The sequence below is a fragment of the Nothobranchius furzeri genome, chromosome 11 (genome assembly GCF_043380555.1).
Source record: "Nothobranchius furzeri strain GRZ-AD chromosome 11, NfurGRZ-RIMD1, whole genome shotgun sequence".
Lineage (NCBI taxonomy): Eukaryota > Metazoa > Chordata > Actinopteri > Cyprinodontiformes > Nothobranchiidae > Nothobranchius > Nothobranchius furzeri.
In genome coordinates, this window is record NC_091751.1 from 72,602,665 (window position 1) to 72,623,586 (window position 20,922).

Consider the following 20,922-nt stretch of genomic DNA (forward strand, 5'->3'; position numbering starts at 1 on the left):
CAAAGCTAACTCGGGTGTTTGCTAACCATCAAAATTAAGTGCCATCTGCTTCGGGGGCGGGCATCTGACCTATGAGAACCCACCCATTGGCCAAATGGGTGAAGAGCTCTGATTTGTTAAAAAACCCATCATGCTTCCGTTTGACTGACAGAATAAATTATGTGTAGCAAACATTTGAGCAGACCGTTCACTGCGATATTTATCTGTTCTTTGCGATATGCATATTGTGCATGCTGATATCACGATAACGATATATTTACGATATATTGTGTAGCCCTAATTTAAACACACATTCACGACTGACAGTGATGAGCTACAATGTAGCCACAGCTGCCCTGGGGTGCACCGACAGAGGCTGTTGACCTCAGTAACATTAAAAACAAATGGACACCATTAGTGTATTCATTTACCAGATCACCCTACATGTGACGTGATGGAAGCCATCACACCTTCTGCAGCCCGGGAGTCTGGTGTGTCTCAATGCCTTCTTGACACTACCCAACAAGTTCTCTTTAGGGGCGGTATCAGGTCAGGCCAGTTTGTTGGACAACCTAGATCTTGATGCAATTTTGATCAAATGACCTGCAAACTCTACTTTAATCTAGAAATGCGTCCATGCTCCCCCCCCCCCCCCCCCAGCTGTGGAATGCACTACCTATCATTGTAAGGCCGGATGCCTCTTTGGGGGATTTAAATCTCATTTAAAAACCCATTTTTATGGGTTGGCTGTTAACTTCTTTCCCTGTTTGATTGTCTTATCTGTGCTTTTAGTGTTTTAACTTCTGTTTATCTGTTTCAGTGTTGCTGTTTTATCAATGATTTTTAGTGTTTTTATCGTTTTATTGTTTTCAGGTAGCTGTATTTGCCTGTGCAGCACTTTGGACAGCTCTCATGCTGTATATGAAATGTGCCATACAAATAAAATGGTATGGTGAAAAGAAGACTTTGGACCACTGAGCAACACTAGTCTAGTTCAGTTGTTAAGAAATAAGTTAAAGACACTATAAGGAGTTTATTTTTATGCTGGTGATCACCCCCTCAGGCCAAACGAGTAACTGCAGCTTCATTAGTAAGCTCGTGCATGAGGTGCGCATGCAGCTGCATGCTGTACATGCACACTCCTGAATGAAAACAACAGCTGACTCAGTCTGGTACCAGTGCAGTTTACAGGTTTAGACTGTTCTACACAATTCAGGCACGCTAGACAAGCAGCCTAAAACATGTTGCTGCTATCACAAACAGAAAGCCCCTGGCTTGCTGTGAAAGCACCAACCCTTTCCCCCATTACTATTAAATTAGTTAAAATTTTCCTCCTCCTGCTCCCTCACATCATCACACAAACATGCACATAGGACCCTGGGGGGTGGGCAAGTCAGGAAGTGCGGGCATGGACCCCTTGTCCGCATTCCTGTGGCAACCTGCCCCCCAATTTTATTTGCACCTTAAACACTTCCACCAATGACATTCAACGCAAACACACACTCAGGGCCTTGGGAGTGAACACATTCAACAGCATTTGGCAGGGGGATTTCTCAGCCTCCTCCCGAGTGCCGGTGCCCACTTCCAATTTTAAACTGCACTTAGACACTGGGGGCTGAGGGTGCAACTGGGGTGGTGTGGTGGCATCAGCTGGCATGGCCGGATGATGCCCGCACTGCCCGCTCACCACAGCCATGGAGTACACCTCATCAACACTCACTAACACCATATTGGAGCAGGTGGAGGGAGACTAGGGGTCTTAGTACACCTCTGTTGTTGCTTGGCTTCCTGGGGCTGGAGGCTAGGAGGGAGATCTGGCCGTCTGGTTGGGGTCTGGGGTGGTGGGTTGCTGTGCTCGGCGTTGGGCGGGGGAGCCTGCTCATCAGCACCCCAGCAGAAAGGGTCAAACTCTGGTAACCGGTGATGGTTGTACCCCATGTGCAGCAGTACCGGGACCAGAGTGAATAGGGTGTGCATGGGGAGCATGAGTGGGTGTCCGGCGTGCGTTTTTGTAAGTCTTTGGTTGTATGTGCATGTGTGAGCATGAGGGAGGGAGTGTGTGACTGTGTTTGTGTGTGACTGTATATGTCAGGTGGGGCCTTTGACTCCCCCCTTCTCCTGGGACCTCCTTCGGAGATATACATCTTCGTCTCCCCTCCCCCAGCCACACCTGGTGTGGGGGCTTGTGCCTTGGTCTGCCTGAGTGTTCGTGGCTCCCGGGTCAGGGATTTTGTCATGCACAGATTATCATTCTTTTTGCTTGTTCCCGGGAGAACAGTTCGGACTGCAAATGGTTTGTTGTTACAGTGCAGGGAATATCTACAAGAATGTTCCACAGGAAGTAGCAAAGGGCACTCAGAAATGTCGCTAGGCGCTAGGAGCAGCAACAAAGTAGCTGAGTCAGCAACAATGCCCCTCGCTCTGCCGCTAAGCTACAGATAGCTGAAGCTTGGTTTATGCTTGACACATTCCCTTTCCGCGCGGTGATGCGGCTCGCGGATGGAACGCGCTTCACAACTCGCAGCGTTTGTTGTTCGTGCGGCTCGTCTCTGCGGTGAGCCAATATTCTCCTAAACTGTAGGGGGCAGCATGGAGCTCTACGGCATGCATCCAGCACTACACCATAGTAGAAGTAGAAATGACTGTTTACAACACGGCATTCCACCATTTTTAACAGCGTCCCTGCTTTTCCGACAGTGTGAGCTATTTCTCTCCAAGAATTATTAACAACATGTTGATCACGGTGATCTTTGAGAGCTGAATCATACAAATGTCTGTATTTACCAACCTCTGCCATACTAGTTCTTGCCGGTCCGCCTTGTTTTTCTGTGTCCGTCCGTCCGCGTGGTTAGAAATTTTCCGAAGTGCGCCTTGCGGAAATCTTGGGCCGTGCGGAGGCGCGGTGGAGGGGCGTGGTTGTTAAAATGACGCAAAATGACGCAACTTTTCCGCGCGGAGCTGTGCGGACCTCGCGGACGCGTCAAGCATAAACCAACCTTAACTCTACGGGCTATGCCTGAGCGTGAACGCACATGACATCATCACGCATCACTCTGGAAGGCCCTGGGGCAGCAGGCTCGTTCGTTTTCTGTGACTCTACAGGAACACAGAGGCAATCACAGGAAAAATGCCAGGGACCGCTCTACAAGACCAGGGCATCGCAGGAGAATGCATGAGGAATACAAATTTGAATTTCTATTCATGTATTGGTTGTTTGACCTCCTTAATGTCCCTTTGAGGGTCCTCAGAAATGTCTCAAGGTTTGTCGCTAAGCGCTTGTGGGAAAAAAAAGTCATTAAGGTGGTCTGAAAAGTTGTCAGAAATGGTGACTAAACCCTAATTTGGCAACACTCGGAACAGCTGATAGTAAACCTTGACGAAAGAGCACAAAAATGGGATCATTTTATTAATTATGAATACCCAAATTGTAATTGGGACAAATTTTCAATCAATGGACCACCTTTAAGCCCATGTGAAGGACCGACCTGTGTCTAGGGACTCTTGATGCTCTGGGCCATTGTCAGGGTTAACCTCCACTCTAGAGATGGGTAAGTAACTGAATTTTAATCTCAATCAAACTTAAAATAAATAACCTGATCATTTCCTCCTTCTTTGTGTTTACTTTGTGGGCGACGGTGGCACAGGAGTTAAGTGCTCGCCCCGTAATTGGAAGGTTGCAGGTTCGAGCACCGCTCAGTCTGTCGCTGTGTCCTTGGGCAAGACACTTAACCCGCCTTGATGCTGGTGGTGGTTGGAGGGACTGGTGGTGCCTGTGTATGGCAGCCTTGCCTTTGTCAGTGCCCCAGGGCAGCTGTGGCTACATTGTAGCTCATCACCACCAGGGTGTGAATGGGTGAATGACTGATTGTGTTGTAAAGCGCCTTGGGGGGTTCCAGGACTCTAGAAGGTGCTATATCAAATACAGACCATTTACCATTTACTCTTGCGCTGCACATTGTGCACACGTCTCACTACAGTGTTACCAACTCAGCTACTTTCTGTAGAGAGTTTCCAGCCTCGTGGACTCTTTCACTTTTACTCAACATGTTTTTGTCCCCACACACACCAGGAGGCACACTCTGGACCTTTGCCCTGGGTTTAAATATTGTCAGTGTTTGTCCTGAGGATGCCTATACTTCAGATAATCTTTGCATTGTCAGTTTGTACGTCCCCACCTCTTGCTCGACATTTGGCATCAGTTCCTGCAGTGAACCCTGCTCGTTGGTTTAATGACAGCATTCACAGCCGTAAGTGCAGTTTGTCAGGGACTGTTTACTCTCTAACCTGTTTGCAGAGTATCGTTGTGTTTGCTCAGTGTTGACACCATGGCAGCAAAGAAACCAGCAAGCAAGATCTGTTACTGTGTCTCGTTATAAAAGCAAATAAATGAGGACAACGGTGTCAGAGACAAGTGGCAGTGGCTGTGCATGTGATCATCACACACGCACACACACACACACACACACACACACACACACACACACACACACACACACACACACACACACACACACACACACACACACACACACACACACACACACACACACACACACACACACACACACACACACATTTTCGGACTCCATCTGATCTACCCACATGCTCTTTGTTTCATTTCAGATAAATTGTTCGGGAAGAGACTCGTGCTGGCCAGACATTATATAATTTCTCGCAAATCCTGGCTAAGGATGGTTCCCACTGAAAACTGTGACATCCTGATGACATTCCCAGGTACGGTACTCTCTGATGTGTCAAGTGATCAGCTCACACAGACAGCCTCTGATGACCGACTGATCATCTGTATCCTCACAACATAAAGAGGTCTCGAGGGATGAACCTCCAAGTACAAACTGCTATAATGGAGCAGCACTTTGACTGGAGACGTTTTATTAAACAAACGCACACATTTACACACACATACACACACCCAGAGTTAAAAACACATCCTGTTCATTGTGTGATGTTCAAACAAACGGGGTCAGAGAAGTAAATATTTGATCATTTAGAGAGCAGTGGTCATGCTACATTTTTACTCACACTTTCCTTTTTGAAAACCACATTTATCTCATTGTTGAATACAAGGTCAGGGTACTAAATGTAGCTTACCAAAAGCCTGGGCTCCCTGGGCTGCCACCTTACCGTGGTGGAGGGGTTTGAGTGTCTCAATGATCATAGGAGCTAAGTAGTCTGAGGCTTTATGCCTCTGGTAGGGTCACCCATGGCAAACAGGTCCTCGGCGAGGGATCAGAAAGAGAACAGCCCAAACAACTGTTATGATGATTACTTCAAATGGAAACCGTGTTCCCTCGTCCGGTCGCGGGTCACCGGGATCCCCCTCTGGAGCCAGGCCTGGAGGTGGGGCACGTTGTTGAGCGTCTGGTTGCCAGTCTTCCACCCATGGAGCCCGGCCGGGCACAGCCCAAAGAGGAAATGTGGGTCCTCCTTTCCATGGGATCACCACTTGTGGAAGGAGCCAAAGGGGTCGGGTGCAATGTGTAATGGATTGTGGCAGAAGGAGGGGACCTTGGCGGTCTGATCCTTGGCTACAGATGCTGGCTCTCGGCACGTGGAATGTCACCTCTCTGGTGACAAAAGAGCCTGAGTTGGTGTGCGAGGTTGAGAGGTTCCGACTAAATTTAGTCAAACTCACCTCGATGCATGGCTCTGGCTCCAAAACCAGCTTCCTTGGGAGGGGTTGGACACTCTACCACTCTAGAGTTTCCCCGATGTAGAGGCGCCGAGCAGGGGTGGGCATACTAGTTGCCCCCATCTTGATGCCTGTACATTGTATGAGAGGGTAGCCTCCCTCTACCTATGTTGCTTATGCACCAAACTACAGTTAAGACTACCCACCCTTTTTGGAGTTCTTGGAGGAGGTGCTGGAGAGCACTCGTTCTGCTGGGGGACTTTAACGCTCACTTGGGCAACGACAGTGAGAGGTGTGGTGGGGAGGAAGGGCCCCCCTGATCTGAATCTGAGCAGTGTTTTGTTATTGGACTTCTGTGCTCGCCATGGATTGTCCATAATGAACACCATGTTCAGACAAAGGTGTCCAAATTTACACTTGGGCACCAGGATACCTTAGGCCACAACTCAATGATCGACTTTGTTGTCATTTTGTCTGATCTGCAGCTTCATGTCTTGGACACTCGGGTGAACAGAGGGGCGGAGCTGGCAATTGACCATTACCTGGTGGTTAGTTTGCTTTGATGGTGGGGGAGGATGCCGGTCAAACTTGGCAGGCCCAAACGTATTGTGAGGGTCTGCTGGTAACATCTAGCAGAGCCCCGTCAGAAGAAGTTTCAATTCCCATCTTCAACAGAACTTCCAAAATGTTATTGGGGAGGCAGGGGACATTGAGTCCGAATTGGTCATGTTCCGTGCTTCTATTGTGGAGGCGGTCGACCGGAGCTACGGCCACAGGGTCGTCGATGCCTGTCATGGTGGCAATCCCTGAACCTGCTGGTGGACACCAACGGTAAGGGATGCCGTCAAGCTGAAGAAAGAGTCTTATCAGGTCTTTTGGCCTGTGGGACTCCACAGGCAGCGGATGGGTACTGGCAGGCCAAGCGAAGTGCAGCCCGGAATGTCACAGTGGCAAAAACCGAGTCTGGGGAGAAGTTTGGTGAGACCATGGAGCAAGACTTCCGTACAGCTTCAAGGAGATTCTGTTCCATCATCCAGCGCCACAGGAGGGAAATGTGCTACCAACACTGTTTGAAGTGGGGATGGTGTGCTGCTGATCTCGACTCGGGAAGTTGTGGATTGGTGGGTAAAGTACTTAGAAGACCTCCTCAATACCACCAGCACGTCTTCTAGTGAGGAAATTGGGTCCGGGGACTTTGGGTTTGGCTCTCCAATCTCTGGTGCTGAGGTCAGTGAGGTTGTCTAAAAGCTCCTTGGTGGCAAGGATCCAGGGATCGACGAGATCCGGCCATAATTCAACCTTCTCCATCCAGCAGTACTGGTCTCTCCTTCAAACCTCTCACTGTCCCAGAAGAGCAGGATTAACTAACCAAGCTGGATCCAAACAAATCTGCTGGCGTTGATGAAATAGACCCTATTTTCTTAAAAGCATCTGCTCATTTTATTGCCACTCCCATTACAAGAATATTTAATCTGTCTCTACAGTTCTCCATTTTACCTTCAGATTTCAAATCAGCCATGATCGTTACTCTCTTCAAAGGTGGGTCTGACTCTGATTCTAATTGCTATCGACCCATCTCCATATTACCATGTTTAGCCAAAGTCTTCGAGAAGTTAGTTCTCAAACAGTTGAACCACTTCTTTGTCTCCAATCACATTCTTTCAGACCTGCAGTCTGGTTTCCGGACTGGTCATGGGCGCATGACAGCCACCATGAAAGTTCTTGATGATATTATCACAGCATTAGACAGTAAGCAGGTCTGCATTGCAGCTTTCATTGATTTGGCCAAGGCCCAGCGCTGGACTGACCATAGGGCATAGCGGGCAACTGCCCGCTGGGCCGACCCTTTCATCTTTTATGGGCCGGTGTCTGTTTTTTTTTTTTTTTTTTTTTTTTTCCTGGCCTCTAGTTGTTGCGGACAACTTGCCCGCGCCGCCCCACGCGACGCCTCGTAAAAGTTGGTGGATTGGCCAATTGGTAATAATACACTCTGGGCTGGACCAATAGCCAGAGGTCTGATGCACCCGCCAGTTGTTTGTGAATCTCAGTAAACAGACAGACGAGCTTTACAAAATGGAGAACAAAAAACGGAAAGGAGGAGCGGAAACTGGCCCTTCAGGCTGATGCTGGCACATGTGTTAAAATCTCACAGTTGTTTGGTAGTGAAGGTTCAAGTAAAATCAATTTAGGAAGTGATGGAGCCTCAGCCCAGCGACAGGTTGGAGAAGAAAAGAGGGAGGAGGAGGAGAAACCCGAGCCGGTGTTGTGCCATAAATTGACTCGCTGCCAAAAAATGATTAGCCACCGCGGGATCGCGCACGGTTAGGTAATTGCATTTCTAGACAAAATTCCCCAGGATTTCGCCCTAAAACTCAGCATATCTAGCAATATGGACATTCAGAAAGCAAAGATAACCTCTTCCGGTACTTAAACAGATGTTTATCGCGGATATTAGTGTGGCAGTGTAACCGGATTACAGGATACAATAAGATAATTAAAAGAAAAAATAAACAAATGGGCCAATAATTAGGTTCGGGGAGAATTGGAGGTTGTTTAAGAATGACTGGAGTCACGGGTATAGCATGAAACGGTTTATATACTAAATTTTAATAATAATGGGAAATATAACACATAAAGATAACACACAAAAACAGATGAAAACAATCGACAATAGTAAAATGCTCGGTATGAGATTTGATCATATGAGTCACAAGTCAGCCGGCGTCAAGTCAAATCCCCACGCTTGGGGTGAAAGTCAGAGTCCGGTGGTGCGATTTTTTCCTACCGCACCGTTGAGATTGTTCACAGAAGAGAGCAGTCTGCTCTTCAGTTACTTGAGATGTCCTGGTTCGTTCAGTGGTTAAGGCTCGCCATCTCCCTCGTCAGGAAGAAATCCAGTTCTCGTTCCAAGTGAGTGATCATAGGAGTCGGGATCAAACCCAAGGAAAAAAAAAAACCCAGCCTGTAAACAACAGGACTGTTAGCGAGTTGGCATCGACCCTTCTCGTCACATCACAGCATAAAGTCTTACAGACTTAAACAAATGCTTCACTCTATTGGCATAGCCAATCATGTTTGGGTTCACAGTTCAACTAACATAACATCAATTTGATTGTCTATTAAAATAATTCTCAGTAGCTCTGGAAATATAATTACATATGACAACAACTGTTCAGCTCAATAGGCTCAGTTAGATTCTATTACTCTACACTATTCAACAAGAAATACATTCATGACAACAAGGATACATTTAGTTGTGTTTCTATACAGCATTGTGACACCTTGTATATCTGTAACACAATAAATAAATAAATAAATAAATAAATAAATAAATAAATAAATAAATAAATAAATAAATAAAATGTTCTATAACAAAATTCAACAAAATATAAATTCTGGTCCTTTGGTCCACCTTTGTAAAATAATTCCTCCCTAATCAGTTAGCTTTTATTTATTTTTATTTATCTATTTTTTTTATTATTAAATGTTTGGTTAAGGGACGCATTGCTAATTCTATGGCGTTAGCTATAACGCCCCTGAGGACCTTGTACATCTAGGCCGTACCACCATTAACTGGCGGTTTGAGCCGTTAACTCCTGGGAATCCCATATGCCCTACCGCCGTTAACTGGCGGTTTGAGCCGTTAACTCCTATATGCCCTACCACCGTTAACTGGTAGTTTGAGATGTTAACTCCTGGGATCTAACGTCTAGCAGCCCACTGCTGTCACCTCGGTTGCTGTAATTAGCTTTTTGAATTTAATAATTTACTGAATTTAATCTCATTCACTCACCAACGCGCTCCAACGGTTCCCTCCTACAGAGGATTGGTTCACTCTGTCGTCTCCACACAAATCTATAAGAATGGAATTAATTTGATAAGCTATTTAAGTTTCCTTTTTTTTTTAAGTTGCATCGTTAGCTTTTTCTCTTCTTTTTTCTTTACTCACCGCGTTGGTTCCAAGTTCCTAGCTCTTATTAGAAGGAGTCAAGTCCGCCTCTCCCTCTATCTATGCGGCACCCAAATCAGGGTTCTTCACGGCCTCGACCGTTGTTTTTTTTTCTCTCTCTCTCTCTCTCTCTAACCGCTCAGTCTTTGCTTTCTGTATCTGCGTGCTGCACAGCCGTTTGTCTCTCCTCTCGCTCAGCTGCGTCGCACGGTTTTATTTCGCGGAGGCGGGACTTATTTCTCTCAGCCAATGAAATTTCAGATTCCCACCTGGACCAATAGTATACAGCTTTCCTCTTCTGTTTCTGTTAGTGATGTTCAAGATTCTTGTTTTAACCGATGTTTAATATTAAACTCGTTATTTTAGTTATTCACCCTTCCAATAATTCATTATGAAATTATCTATTAGTTAATTAGATATCTATTAATTAGTATTGTTAATTTCCTTAATTTATATTTTATATTTTATCTAAATTGAGGATGGATCATATTAGTAAGCCAATTAGTTAATACCTCATTAAGGTTCTAGCTTCTGGGTTACATCCTCCCCCATTAAATATCATGCACGTCCCTGTGCATTGTTTCTACGGGGTACACAACTTCTTGAGTAAGAGAGTCAATAAAAGCTTTATTAAGTCCTTGGAAAAGGGACCTAACTACGGTCACTAGTGGATTGCCCAATTGAGAGTAAGTTAGTCTTTGAGGAGGCTGACTACTTCGTTCAGATCTCCTGACATACATCTCTGGTTGCACAGTATCATGCTCATCCGTTTCGGTTTGATTCTCAACTGAGACAGGACGAAGTGAGCTCTCTGTTTCCGACAGAGCTGATGAGCTATTCTCTAAGACTTTGGTCTTTTCAGATGTATGTGTCTGATCGTGTATGATGGGTTCAAAACTTACATCACGTTGCTGCGACTTTAGGACACCATCCAATTGAGGTAGGTTTGTGTTAGTTTCATCCCCGTTTCTACGTCAGGTAAGTATACTTCGTTTTTTTTCGTTTTTTCAGGTAAGTATGTTGCTGCTTCTTTCACTCTTTCAGGTAAGAATGTCGCAGTTTCACTCATTCTGTCAGGTAAGAATGTTTCGGTGTTGATGCCTTTGTCAAGTAAGGACAATTCAGCATTTTCATTACCAGCTAAGGTTGGTTCCTTGCGATCCCCTGTGTGTAAGGATAGTGTGTTTTGTTGTTGAATATTATTTACCGGTCCTGAATCTGCTATGAGTTCCCTATTTGGCAAGGTGACCGCTATTTGATAGGATGGTCGGTTTAGCACTTGTGGAAGATCAGAGTAATAAAACTCATCTACCTCTTCGTCAAGTGGCTCATCTGGGTCAGGTTCTAAGGCTGAACTCTGTCTTGTATGAGGTCTGCTAGGTTTCGTAACGCGTTCTGTTTCATTTTCTAATGAAGAGAGAAAACCACAAGGCAGTAAAAGATCTCTGTGGAGTGTTCTGTTGGGTCCTTCTCCGTTCTCTGGTTTTACAGTGTATACTGGCAAGTTTTCCATCTGTTTGAGAACTATATACACTGTTTGCTCCCATTTGTCTGCTAATTTATGCTTTTCTCTTAAGCGAAGATTTCGGACTAAAACACGATCTCCCACACCTAGTGTGGACTCACGAATGTTTCTGTCGAACCGTTCTTTGTTCTTCCTCGCTGTTTTTTGAGAGTTTTTTATGACAATGTCATAACTCTGTTCCAGATGACTCTTCAGTTCTTTAACATACTGAGAATGAGTTATAGAGGGCTTGTTCAAATGCGGTAACCCAAAGGCAATATCTATAGGAAACCGAGGCTGCCTACCGAACATTAGCTCGTAGGGAGAGTATCCCGTCACGTCATTTTTTGTACAATTGTACGAGTGAGTAAGTGGTTTTACAAAATCGCGCCAGTGATGTTTCTCAGTGGCTTGTAAAGTTCCCAACATGCTGAGTAATGTACGATTGTACCGTTCAACGGGGTTGCCACGAGGGTGATAAGGGCTCGTTCTGACTTTACGGATACCAAGTAAAGAACAAAGTTCCTTGATTGTACGTGATTCGAAATCCCGTCCCTGATCACTATGAAGACGCTCAGGAAACCCTTAGTGGACTAAAAAATGTTCCCACAGGTTCTTCGCGACGGTGGTGGCTTTCTGATCTTTGGTTGGGATGGACACTGCATACTTTGTAAAATGGTCTGTAATCACTAAGACATCTTTAGTGTTCTTACTGTCTGGTTCTATGGAGAGAAAATCCATGCAAACTAACTCCATAGGTCTGGTGGTGGTAATATTCACCATTGGAGCAGCTTTGTCAGGGAGGGCCTTCCGACGGATACATCTTTCGCAAGTTTTAACTTTGATTTCGATATCACTAGCCATTCTTGGCCAGTAAAAACGGGACCGAATGAGATCTGTCGTACGTTCAACCCCAAGATGCCCCATATCATCATGTAGGCTTTGCATGACTGTTGAACGTAATGAATCAGGCAAGACTAACTGCAATGATGTCTCTGGTCCTAATTGGCGTCTCCGGTACAGTAAATCATTTTGAAACTCAAACCGTTTCCACTCTCTCAAAAGGTTAAGAACCACCGGGGGTTCTGCAATAGTATCAGTTGGCGGTTTATTGTCAGTCATAAGCAGCTGAATGACTCGGCCAATGGTTGGATCTTTCCTCTGCAAGGAGACAAGGTCAGCATGGTTATACTTGGGCACAGCAAAGAAACTGTCACTATTGTCTTCCAACTGGAATAGGTCTGGAATGGCCGCTGCAGACATGGCAAGTGACTGAACTAAACCACAAGGAGAATCAGTCTCATCCAAGACCATGTGCTTTTGGCATGTTGCCTTCACTGCTTCGGCTTGAAGTTGAAGCTCGACTTCTTTGACAGAGGATAAAAGATGAGATCGGAACTCATCTAGTCGTTGGCATTCCTCAGTGAATTTTGAGTTGTCTTCAGGTTTATCATGCAGCCTCCTAGACAGGCCATCCGCGTCAACGTTCTGTGTACCTGCACGGTATCTGATGTCAAAATTATAGGTGGACAACGCAGCTAGCCAACGATAGCTCGTTGCATCGAGTTTTGCCGTTGTTAAGAGGTAAGTTAACGGATTATTATCAGTAATGACAGTGAATGTGTTCCCATACAAATAGTCATGAAACTTATCTGTTATGGCCCACTTTAAGGCTAGAAACTCCAACTTGTGCGCAGGGTACCTAGTTTCACTAGAGCTTAAACCGCGACTTGCATAAGCGATTACCTGTGTGACACCGTTTTGCACTTGGTATAGCGCTGCACCGAGTCCGGTCGTACTAGCATCTGTGTGTACTAGATATGGGAGTTTTGCGTCAGCGTAGCCAAGAACTGGCGAAGTGGTAAGTTTTTCAATAATAGTTTGAAAGGACTTCTCACAGTCTTGGCTCCAACGATTCCCAAAGGGTTCTTTGGGGTTCAAGTACTTTGATCTACATGGTGGTGTTTTAAAGTTTTTCCGTTTGGGTGGATAACCAGCCGTGAGAGATGTTAGTGGCTTGACAATATTTGAGTAATCTTTAACGAAGCGTCGGTAATAACCGGTAAATCCTAAGAAAGATTGGAGTTCCTTCAAAGTCTGAGGCTTCGGCCATGTTTTGAGTGCTTCCACCTTATCTGGATCGGTTTTTATGCCATCTCGAGATACTATATGTCCAAGATAACGCACAGATGTCTGGAAAAAACGACACTTATCTGGTGATAGCTTGAGTCCGTATTCTCTAAGCCGTTCAAGAACGTGAGAAAGTCTGGTTTCGTGTTCTTCCAAGGAGTTGGAAAAGACGATCAAGTCGTCTAGGAAAACTAACACTTCCTTCAGATTAATGTCCTTCATACACTTTTCCATAACCCGTTGGAAAGTGCTTGGAGCATTTGTTATTCCTTGTGGCATACGGTTAAATTCATAAAACCCAAACGGGCAAACAAAAGCAGTTTTAGGTTTATCCTTTTCACACATCTCTATTTGATAGTAACCTGACTTGAGGTCCATCACAGAAAACCACTGTGATCCAGCGAGAGCAGAAAAGGACACCTCCAAGTTAGGCAGGGCATATGCGTCGCGAATGGTTTGCAGATTAAGCTTTCTATAGTCTATACATAGACGTACCTCACCATTCTTTTTCCGAACTACCACTATTGGTGAGGCAAATGGAGACTCCGACTCTCTTATTATACCGGTTTCCAAGAGGGCTTCCAAATGTTTTCTCACGGCTTCATAATCATGTGGATGGATCGGCCGAGATTTCTGTTTGAATGGGGTCTCGTCTTTTAAGTTGATGTGATGTCTTATCTGTTGTGTATGACCAAAATCAAGATCGTGGTGCGAAAACACATCGGAGTAAGTGTTAAGTTTGTTGGTGATCCTCCCTTTCCATTCTTCGGACAAGGGCGAAGTACCGAAGTCAAAACTGAGAGGAGGGTTTGAAGGTGAAGTCTGTTGCTGCGAACTACACGCCGCAAGTACTTTCTGATCACTTTTGTCAGGTTCTGGATATGGCATAACACGATCGGCTTTAACTAACTCAGCGATCACACAGTTAGTGGGTAATGTGATGTCATGGTTAGTTTCGTTTCTTAGTACAACAGGTACTTTGTATGGACCATGTGAAGGTAAGGAAATGAGGCAACAGTCTACAATTATACCCCCTGGTAGAGAACCATTGGTGGGTTGTTCAATGAGTGCATAAGGCTCATGCTTGTTTTGGCTGGGTTGCATAAACCCTTCTAGTAACAGTTTTTTATTTGCAGGGAGAACTTCTTGGGTTCTCCCTCGAAGCTTCACCACACCAACTCGTCCATCTTTGCTTTGTTTTTTTCTGACTGCTAAGGCTTTTAGCACGTGTTGGTACCCATAAGAGAGTGCCTTGGAATCAGGTAAGTTATTGGCAGACAATTGCTCATACAAAGGATCGAGTGTGTTTGTGCCAATGAGTAGTGGTGTATCAGAGTTTGAGCTTATATCCGGAACCACTAACGCAAGGGTAGGTAACTCAAGTCCAGACTGATCGAGCTCTTTTGGAAATGTGACACTTATCTCTATGTATCCTAAATAAGGAACTGCTTGACCGTTTGCGCCCTCGACTTCTAACAGACTACTGATGGGTTTAATTGAGAGGTCAGGTAAGTGTTCTTGGTAAAAAGAATTGGCAATGGTGGTTACCTGGGACCCTGAATCCAGTAAACAATTACATTCAACACTGTTAACTGAGACTGTAGCTGTGCATCGCCCACCCACTAATCTTTTGGGAAGTTTTGGCACTGAATGAGCATGAACTGGCTTGCAAAAAAGTCTCTCTGTCCTTTCCTTAGAGGGACTTGGTTCTACTTTAGCACCTATCTGTCCCACGATAGGAGCTTCTACCGGTTTAAAGGAGGAGACTGAGCAATTGGCTTTGACATCTCCCACTCGCGCTGCTTCTGTCTAAGAGCAAGTCTTTTAGTTGCAACTAGTGCTGGATTTGGCTCGTTGCTACAGCTAGAAGCTATGTGCCCATCTTCTCCGCACTTAAAACAGTATCCAGGCTTTGGTCTGGGCACCACTGCTGTTATCTGCTGAATCTGTTTGGGCTCATCTGGAATTTTAGTCCCCACATGGGGTTTTGACTCTTTTTGAGTTTTCTTTGCCTTTTTATCTGTGTTGTTAACCTTAAGCTGTGCAATTTGGCTCCTGAGCTCAGCGATTTGTTTGCGTAAGTCATCACAGTTATCATCTATTTCCAGTTCACAAGTGTTTTTACTCTGAGAGCATGTTGTTTGCACATTTGAATACACTCTAGTTCGTTGTGCCCCTAAGTGTTGTTTCATGCGTGCTGCTTTAGTAGCCTGTTTGTCTTCTTCAGTGCGCAGTTTGAGGAGAAGTGCTGTAAAATGAGGCGGGTTGTCTTTCTTTTGTTCGAGTTGCAGGTTTGAAATCAGCGAGCTGTCCCAACAGCCTCTGCAAAACTGCTTGAGCAGCTGCTGGTCGGCGTCACTGGAGGAAATTCCATTCCTCTGAATAACTAGGTTTAACAAGGTGTATAACCTCTGAAAGTAATCGGAAGGTTTTTCACCACTGTCCTGGTTTGTGTTTAAGAAGCGAGCAAAGAGCTCGTCGCCGTCTTCGACAGCTGCGTAAGCTGAATCGAGATGTTCAAGGTACGTTTCCGGGTCGGATTTTGGACTAAGAGCTTTAACGATGCTCGCTGCTGGGGCTGACAGACTCTCCACGATTCTTCGTACAATTTGGGACTTGGTGAGTGAAGGATCATTTATGCATAACACTACACTACTACGCCAAGTATCATAGTCAGTTTCAAAAGAAGGGTGTGGAACTCGCCCTGAGAACGGTTTTAGTCTGTATTGTGAACTAGGCGGAGGGATAACCTCACTGCTTTTAACAATGTGTTCCACAATAACTCGCTGAACCTCAGGTGTGTTTAAAAGATTTGGTGGAATGCAAGGGTTTTGTTTTCCAGTCTCTGTAGGTGGACAATTGTCCTTTGAGTTGTTCATATAGTTAACTTCTGGTGTTAAAGGCAGGGAATATGTAACTTGGTCACTATGGAGCATTGGCTCTGGTTCAGTGACTGGTTCAGATGCATGGGTATCCCTTCCTAAAGATTCCCCAATTTTTGCCAGTTCCTCCATTAGAAGGTCTTTAAATGATTGATTGCTACGCGCAGCTATGTCCCTGAGCTCTGACAGATAGGCATCAGTGGCAGATGTGCTAGTTTCTAGACTGTACGCGCTGGCTAGGTCTTGAATATGAAAGAAAACATCTGGGTTCCTAGTACAAGGTTTGTCATAGGGTAAACATTGTTTCTTTAATTCCTTAACAGTGGCTTCATGTTGAAACTCCACAATAATCTGATCACAGTTTGGTAACTTAATGCGCCTGTTAACTGGTCCGAATCCTTCCATAAACCCAAAGACTTCGTTATCAAGGTCTGTATCAGTTAACCCACTGATTAAAACAGCATTTGAAACTTTGACCTTTTCTGTTTTCACAACTTCCATTTTAAAACACTCAAAAGTACCAATAATGCCAAAATGGCAAACCACTGTGACCTCCAGGCACTCTTATGATGTCAGTCAATGGTTAGCTAAGGTAACAACTCTACAATTCTCCTGGCTGGCTCGCCAAGTTTTATGTAACCGGATTACAGGATACAATAAGATAATTAAAAGAAAAAATAAACAAATGGGCCAATAATTAGGTTCGGGGAGAATTGGAGGTTGTTTAAGAATGACTGGAGTCACGGGTATAGCATGAAACGGTTTATATACTAAATTTTAATAATAATGGGAAATATAACACATAAAGATAACACACAAAAACAGATGAAAACAATCGACAATAGTAAAATGCTCGGTATGAGATTTGATCATATGAGTCACAAGTCAGCCGGCGTCAAGTCAAATCCCCACGCTTGGGGTGAAAGTCAGAGTCCGGTGGTGCGATTTTTTCCTACCGCACCGTTGAGATTGTTCACAGAAGAGAGCAGTCTGCTCTTCAGTTACTTGAGATGTCCTGGTTCGTTCAGTGGTTAAGGCTCGCCATCTCCCTCGTCAGGAAGAAATCCAGTTCTCGTTCCAAGTGAGTGATCATAGGAGTCGGGATCAAACCCAAGGAAAAAAAAAAACCCAGCCTGTAAACAACAGGACTGTTAGCGAGTTGGCATCGACCCTTCTCGTCACATCACAGCATAAAGTCTTACAGACTTAAACAAATGCTTCACTCTATTGGCATAGCCAATCATGTTTGGGTTCACAGTTCAACTAACATAACATCAATTTGATTGTCTATTAAAATAATTCTCAGTAGCTCTGGAAATATAATTACATATGACAACAATTGTTCAGCTCAATAGGCTCAGTTAGATTCTATTACTCTACACTATTCAACAAGAAATACATTCATGACAACAAGGATACATTTAGTTGTGTTTCTATACAGCATTGTGACACCTTGTATATCTGTAACACAATAAATAAATAAATAAATAAATAAATAAATAAATAAATAAATAAATAAATAAAATGTTCTATAACAAAATTCAACAAAATATAAATTCTGGTCCTTTGGTCCACCTTTGTAAAATAATTCCTCCCTAATCAGTTAGCTTTTATTTATTTTTATTTATCTATTTTTTTTATTATTAAATGTTTGGTTAAGGGACGCATTGCTAATTCTATGGCGTTAGCTATAACGCCCCTGAGGACCTTGTACATCTAGGCCGTACCACCATTAACTGGCGGTTTGAGCCGTTAACTCCTGGGAATCCCATATGCCCTACCGCCGTTAACTGGCGGTTTGAGCCGTTAACTCCTATATGCCCTACCACCGTTAACTGGTAGTTTGAGATGTTAACTCCTGGGATCTAACGTCTAGCAGCCCACTGCTGTCACCTCGGTTGCTGTAATTAGCTTTTTGAATTTAATAATTTACTGAATTTAATCTCATTCACTCACCAACGCGCTCCAACGGTTCCCTCCTACAGAGGATTGGTTCACTCTGTCGTCTCCACACAAATCTATAAGAATGGAATTAATTTGATAAGCTATTTAAGTTTCCTTTTTTTTTAAGTTGCATCGTTAGCTTTTTCTCTTCTTTTTTCTTTACTCACCGCGTTGGTTCCAAGTTCCTAGCTCTTATTAGAAGGAGTCAAGTCCGCCTCTCCCTCTATCTACGCGGCACCCAAATCAGGGTTCTTCACGGCCTCGACCGTTGTTTTTTTTTCTCTCTCTCTCTCTCTCTCTAACCGCTCAGTCTTTGCTTTCTGTATCTGCGTGCTGCACAGCCGTTTGTCTCTCCTCTCGCTCAGCTGCGTCGCACGGTTTTATTTCGCGGAGGCGGGACTTATTTCTCTCAGCCAATGAAATTTCAGATTCCCACCTGGACCAATAGTATACAGCTTTCCTCTTCTGTTTCTGTTAGTGATGTTCAAGATTCTTGTTTTAACCGATGTTTAATATTAAACTCGTTATTTTAGTTATTCACCCTTCCAATAATTCATTATGAAATTATCTATTAGTTAATTAGATATCTATTAATTAGTATTGTTAATTTCCTTAATTTATATTTTATATTTTATCTAAATTGAGGATGGATCATATTAGTAAGCCAATTAGTTAATACCTCATTAAGGTTCTAGCTTCTGGGTTACAGCAGTGTTTGTGGCACCCTGCGCGGGAGCACGAGGACGTGCTTGTGGAAAGAGGGAGGAAGATGTGGCAGTGTGGTGAGCATCCACAATGTCCCGATTGACCATGCGCCCTGGCTACTAGGCTAAGGAGATGTCTCTTTGGCTGACTGGTTAGAGCGTTTGACTCTCACTCGGGAGTCTGGGGATCGAATCCCGCCCGGGCACTCGTTTCTGCACCTTGCCACATTAGTTTTTCCAGTTCGGAAGTTGTTTTAAGTGTTGCTATTTGTCTTAAACGTTCACAATGAGGATATATTAATCATTTTTGCAATATTTGCGATTGAAAGATGGTTTGTGCCACAAACTTTGTGGTAAGAACTGGCTTTCTTTATGTTACAGCCTTGATACTAAAAAAATAAATAAACAATGTAAAATGGCACCCTGTATTGAATGTAAACGTTGAATAAATGGAAATGAACAATTCTCCAGCGATTAAATTTTTTCCCCTTCCTTTCTTTAGTCCACTTGACATGGAGCCACAGTTAACTAGTTTGGGGCACATTTTTACTTGAAAAAAAGTATTTAAAATGATCAAGCATTGACTTTACTGACACTGTGTAGGTTACTATCTATACATTACGTTGCTCTATTTAAAAGTAACAAGATAAAAGCACTTCAGCACATAAAATTAAGATTGTCACTTGCCAAATAGACTACACCCTCCCGTTTACCTATAAGAAATGCCTCAAAATATCTTTAAATTCTTTATTGATGATTTAATTGTAGACAACTAAAATGGCATTTTACTTGCCAAAAAGTGATCGAATTGCTAAGATTTTCATGGAGGCTAAAATTGACCAAATAAGGGTTTTATGTTTTATCTGTTGATGTTACTGTACTCATACTGCCTACTGTATCATCATAAACACCCCAAAAATGGCACAGAAAAAAAGAGAAAAAAAAAAAAGATCATTTCCCTTGCCAAAAATTGATTACAGTGTCCTGGTCACCTGTAAAGGGTTACATTTACCTAAATATTACTTTATTTATTATCTCTTGATGTTATTAGTGCCATCACAGGATGCTGGGTGTCTTTCACATTCATAAACACCTCAAAAATGGCAACAAATGATCATTTCCCTTGCCAAAAATTGATTACAGTGTCCTGGTCACGTGTAAAGGGTTAAATTGACCTAAATATTACCTTATTTATTATCTCTTGATGTTATTAGTGCCATCACAGGATGCTGGGTGTCTTCCACATTCATAAACACCTCAAAAATGGCAACAAATGATCATTTCCCTTGCCAAAAATTTATCACAGAGTCCTGGTCACCCATAAAGGCTTAAATTGGCATAAACATTACTTCATTTATTATGATGCTGGGTGTGTTCCACAATCATATTCGAATAAACGTGAAAATATTCTGTCCGAATATCTGTTTCTTGTTATAAATATAACAGCAAGAAGGATTTACAGTTAAAATAGGAGAAACACGTGACTCCCCAGGAAGGGTCGTAACACCACTTGCCTCATGCACATAAGTGAACAAAACAAAGCAGCATGGAGACACTCCGTCTCCAACCACCTCTCAGGCAGCAGCCTGCACTCCCAAGTTCTACACATCACCAGAACATAAACAACCGCAACACAATAAAAGCAGTGTTATACAAAATGGAAGGCCTGTAGTGTTTATTCTCTTACAGTAACAACTTATCAATTTTTTGGAGGAATTTATTTGAGAATTTTTTGGTTTTTAGTAATTGTGCAATAGAAAAGTAATCACTAGATTAATCATCTAAATAGTCATTAGAATAGTCGACTATTCGATAAAATAATCGTCAGAATAATCATTTTAAAAATAATCAGTTACCCCCAACCCTACTTTTTAGAATACCAGGATAGGAAGGATGGTGTAGGTTTGCGTTTATTAGATTGATACATAAATACTACCAATAAGAAAGTGTACGTTGGTGTGTGTCAGAAACAGCGTAAGGCTTAATGTCTTTTCCAAAAAAAAACAGGTGATGGGCCGGTCTCCAGTCAAAATGCCCAGGCTGAATTTTTGTCCCAGTCCAGCCCTGCCAAGGCCTTTGACTCAGTAGACCACAGTATCCTGTTACACAGACTTTCTAGTACTGGCCTGTCCCCTTCTTGCTGTGATTGGTTTGCCAGCTATCTCACCAATCGTGTCTAG

At 43.6% G+C, this 20,922-nt stretch overlaps 1 protein-coding gene across 3 annotated transcripts in view; it reads left to right on the forward strand.

The window, feature by feature from the left end:
* The window catches only part of ano8a (anoctamin 8a), a 91,044-nt gene that overhangs the window by 1,132 nt on the left and 68,990 nt on the right, over positions 1-20,922 (forward strand). For all 3 annotated transcript variants that reach the window (XR_011515542.1, XM_054737249.2, XM_054737247.2), the window contains exon 2: positions 4,603-4,713. Coding sequence is in view for 2 of the 3 variants with exons in the window: in XM_054737249.2 (XP_054593224.2) it covers positions 4,603-4,713 (111 nt within the window). In the remaining variant the exon portion in view is untranslated. The remainder of the gene's footprint in view (positions 1-4,602; positions 4,714-20,922) is intronic.